Genomic DNA, 4,929 nt, shown 5'->3' with positions numbered 1-4,929 from the left:
TCATTGAAGTTTTTAACACAAAGAGAATATCATTTCAACATTTATGAGTTTCTTGATGATGTAAGTCCTGTATTTAATCTTAAACACAATTGCCGGTGTATATTTTTGTTAGTAATGACAATGTGATTATTGTGAATAAGTAACATTTATATTTACCGTTTGAATTTATTGATTCATTGGAGCAATATAGACATACATTGCGCTTTGATGGTTATGTTCATTTAAGCCCAAAAAGTATGGTAATTAAAACTTAAATAATACGGAAATAAAGCACTATAAAATTGTTCTACTTTAAGAGATGTTAATTTTTATATTATATTTAATCATTCTAGAAGCACATACCAGTATATTATTAAAAATATTATCAGAAAAATGTCAATATATAGTGCTACATTTATGAGTAAAACAAGCAAATCCAGTTGCATAGAGCTGTTTATTGTTATTGTAATGATTTTCAATATACATATAGTGTGATAATAGCATTTCTTATATAATATGGAATATAAAATTGCAAAGATATTAAATATAAATGTCATGTTTTTACCAGGCATTTATTTTCTTGCAATGGATAAAGAAGTAGCGATATTGATAGATGCAAAATGGAATAACATTGTCCACTTTTTACCTAAAATTAGTTGGACTACACATAGTGTAACACATATGTATGCATTAAGGAAGTCATCATAATCAGAACTGATTAGTACCCAACATAAACATTAAGAATACACTATAAACACCTTGATATTGACCTGATTGCAAAAAAACACACATTAAAATGTGAAATCCGTCAATTTTTTTATAGTTTTTAAATACTCCCCTTTACATGACATTTTTTTTCGCATTAAAATACATCTCGGCGGGACAGTCCCGCTTTTGGGCCCTTTGTCCCGCCGTCCCGCCATGAGACGATTTGTCCCGACATTCGTAACAAACGATGTAAGGTCTATGGGTTGCCAATAAAATTCGCTATTCAAGCTCTGTTTCGCTAGCATTTACCACCGCTAATCCCTTTATTGCCCCCAATTAACAATCCGATTCTACTTATCGTGTGCACCAGAGTTGTTTATGACACCTTATCAGCGATTTATCGGCTAATTATTGATTTCATCAGGCATTCACACCATGGTGGTCTTCAAGATAGTGGTCGCTTATTGCTATCAATAGTTGTATTATAATGAAATAAATGTTGAAAAAAATGTGTTTATTTTTGTATTTGTTTGAAACGGTTTACAAAACAATTGTTTTGTAAAATTAACTCTACGTCATTAATGAGTCTTTTACATTCAATGTTTAGTTCCAATATAGCGGGATAATCCGAATGTGCAATATACCAAAATCGCAACAAACAGTCCAATAAGTGATACCCATCCTGTCTTGTGTAATTGGGTGTAATTGTAATAAAAACAACGAGGTGCTATGCATGACAGTTTGACCCTACTCCAATAAAGCTAAAAACAACGAGGTGCTATGCATGACAGTTTGACCTTACTCCAATTAAGCCGCGACAATTGACAAATAACAAACTGCGCATAGATACATGCTTAAAAAACATCGCACCAAACAGTAAAAGTGGTACCCATCTTGTCTTGTGTTATTGTAATAAAAACAACGTGTTGTTATTCATGACAGTTTGACACTACCCCAATACAGCGCCTGACAATTCACAATTCAGTTTAATCTGTGTATATAAGAAGAAAACAAAATATGATTATTAACATAAGAGAAAAAAACATTCGAGTAAAGCATCCATAGACTTCTTTTGTCCATTTGTTTTTGTTGGTGTAACAAAAAACTGCTTGAAATGTCCAAGCGACCCGCAGAGCCGCAAGCTGGTGCTTCTGCTAAGAAGGCAAAGAGAACCTGTTAGTTCTAGGAAACGTGGAAGACACAGTTTGAGTTTGTTGCAAAGAGCAGCAAGGGCGAGGAGTATATGTACTGTCGCCTGTGTAACGTGGACGTGTCCGTTGCCAGCGGTGGACGTAATGATGTCACTAAGCATGTCCAAAGAACAACCCACGTAGAAAAAGTCGCGACAGTAAAGACAGCGACGAAGATTGACACCATGATCAAACCTGTAACTAAGATCATCGATCCAGTTGCCAGGGCAGAGGTGCTGTTCTGTGCCTTTATAGCAGAGCACAACCTTCCATTCGCGGTCGCTGACCATTTTACAGACCTGGTGAAAGTGATGTTCCCGGACAGCGAGGTTGCCAAGAAATTCCGGTGCAAGCGTACAAAGGCGACGAACATAGTTACCAAGGTGTTGGCGCCAGAGGCAGAGAAGAAGGTTACCCACCTGTGTCGCTCGCAGAAGTTTTCCATCCTCATGGACGAATCAAACGACCGCGGGGATAGCAATTACGTGGCCATACTGGTCCGGACATATGACAAGGATGTGCTCCAGGTGAACACGTTCTTCCTCGCCATGCCTATATGTAATGTGGGGAATGGTGAGAATTTGTTCATGTGTCTGCAAGAAGTGTTCACGGCGAATAACATCCCGTGGGAGAATGTGGTCGGGTATTCCTCAGACAACGCTGCCGTAATGATAGGAAATAATAACTCGGTCCTGTCACGCATTCGAGGGAAGGTACCGAATGTTGTGAATATTGGCCGCCCGTGTCACATTATGAGTACGTGCACGCAGTATGGCGTAAAGAAGCTAGGTGTACCCGTTGATGAGCTTCTTCACGACGTGTTTACGCACTTTCAACACAGCTCCAAGCGACGCCAAGCACTCCAGGAATTCCGGGAATTTACATACACCGGGACATACAAGCTGGTTAGGTTCTGCTCAACCCGCTGGCTGTCTCTCCAGACCTGTGTTGACCGCTTCTTACAACAATGGCCAGCCATTGAAGCTTACTTTGCAAGCCACGAGGATGTCGAGAAGAAAGGAAACAGAGTCGCCCGTGCTTCTGAGAATCTGCGTGATCCAGTGGTAGCGCTGGTGATCAGGTTCCTGTCGTTCATTCTGCAGCCGCTGAACACATTAAACACAGACTTCCAGCACGCCAGCGCCGTGGTGGGATACCTGCACAGCGAGATCAATCGTCTGATCCGCTCCAAAATGGCAAAGTTCGTCAAGATGTCAGTAATCTCGGCGGCAGCAGACGTAACAAAGGTTGACTTAGAGACCCGCGACAACCAGCAAGATGATGACACGATCGCAATAGGCCACGCCACACGTACCTACCTTGACGAGGCTCCGCCGGAGGTCCAAGCATCCTTTTTCAGGTAAAAAATCAACTTAACACAACATTTTTTTAATCGAAATGGTGCACACAAATAATATTCTTTCTTTAATTAATGAATATCAAACATGGGCATATTAATGTGTCTAAAAATAAGTAAATAATCACATTAAAGTCGTATACGTGTAATACACGAAACACCTGTGTAAATTTGAATCACTGTTCACAGGAAGGTGAGGGCGTTCTACGTAGAGTTGACCACGAAAATGCTCACAAAGTTTCCTGTCAACGATGAGGTATTGAAGGCCCTACGTTTCCTGCGTCCAGAAAACAGACAGAACACATCGACAGAGTCTGGTAGGTGTATACATAAATATATACAGTTTTTTATTTAGATATGATACAGATTAATTGTCATTTTAACAAGTTAAAGGCACATCATAAAGGCACATCATTGTGAACTTAATACGATATTGACAAATGTCGTTTTTGTTTTTAGTAGTCGAGCTGTCCGTGCGGCTAGGTGTGGGAAATCCAGATCGTATTTATGATGAATTCGTCGATTTCCAACTGCTTTCGGAAAGCGCGTTACCCCCTTACGTTGAGGGAATGACACTGGACCCCTTCTGATCGTGCATTGCCAGCATGAAAAACACCGCTAAAGAAGGCTCGCTTCCCGCAACTCTCTGCACTTGCATTTGCAGCGCTGTCAATCCCGCATTCAAACGCCGATCCCTAACGTTGTTTCAGCGCCCTGAAAAAAATTCAGAAAGAAGAATGAGAAAATCTGGGACATAAAACGGTTGAGGCGTTGTTGAGAGTAAAAATGAACACTAAGACGGTTTGCTTCAACCAAAACCCTACCTCGGAAATGTGTACGGCCGCGCATTCCGTGTTTCCGTGTTTCAATTGCATGCTTCATATCAGATGTTTTATGTCTTGAATAAAAGAATCGAGAGTTTTTGTTTGTACTATACTGATTATATTAAAGGTGGAATGATAGATCGTTTTAGGTGTCCTGTTTTTTGGTCAAATGTCCCGACAATTTTTTATGGAATGTTCCGCTTTGGACCTAAAAAATTATGGCATGTATGATAAAAACAAACAAGTACTTTAAACATAGTTGTGAATAAATTCTTTCATGGTTCAGAGTGAAAATGGTTCTAATTGGCATCTCTCAGTCATTTAACCAGCCATACAATTACTACAACAACTATTTTGGTTCCCTGAAAACAAGACACTGCTGTTACTGTAGCCAAAATGATTAACCAAATGTAAGCGCAAGCATGTGGAATTGTTTTGAATGTATGAGAACATTTCAATGTCCATTCCTTCCCTGTTTTTCAAAATGTCACCGTTGTTAAAATAACACAGTCAAGGCACTTGCAGGTTTACCGTTGCAACCTGCTCTACAGATTTCTTGCATGTACTTTTCAAGTGTTGGAGGTGATTGCATATGAATAACTCTTGCAATCGATGGCGCGTTTAGACCCATAACTAAGGCAACTGTTTCAAGCACTAAACAAACTTTTGGATTTTTCTTTCTAAGCTCAGAAATACTGTGAGCTTCCATTTTGTCCTTGTAGTTTTTGAGAAATTATGCTACAATTCAATCTTCTGATTGTGTACTGGATTCAGGACAATATGCATGTTTTCCTAGTTCTTAGCAAAGTAGTTAAAAGCAATAGCCTAGAGATTCCAAATTATCACAGTATATAATTTATGGTGACTATAA

At 39.3% G+C, this 4,929-nt stretch overlaps 1 protein-coding gene across 1 annotated transcript; it reads left to right on the top strand.

The window, feature by feature from the left end:
- Window positions 1-564: 564 nt before the first annotated feature.
- LOC127831212 (uncharacterized) lies at window positions 565-4,658 on the top strand. The gene is made up of 4 exons (XM_052356201.1): window positions 565-576; window positions 1,874-3,237; window positions 3,424-3,551; window positions 4,633-4,658. Exons 1-4 carry the CDS (start codon window positions 565-567, stop codon window positions 4,656-4,658), a joined length of 1,530 nt encoding a protein of 509 aa, XP_052212161.1.
- The last annotated feature ends 271 nt before the right edge of the window (window positions 4,659-4,929 follow it).

The sequence above is a fragment of the Dreissena polymorpha genome, chromosome 5, assembly GCF_020536995.1.
Source record: "Dreissena polymorpha isolate Duluth1 chromosome 5, UMN_Dpol_1.0, whole genome shotgun sequence".
NCBI lineage: Eukaryota > Metazoa > Mollusca > Bivalvia > Myida > Dreissenidae > Dreissena > Dreissena polymorpha.
The sequence above is the reverse complement of the archived record's forward strand: the minus strand, read 5'-3'. Positions and strand labels throughout refer to the sequence as shown.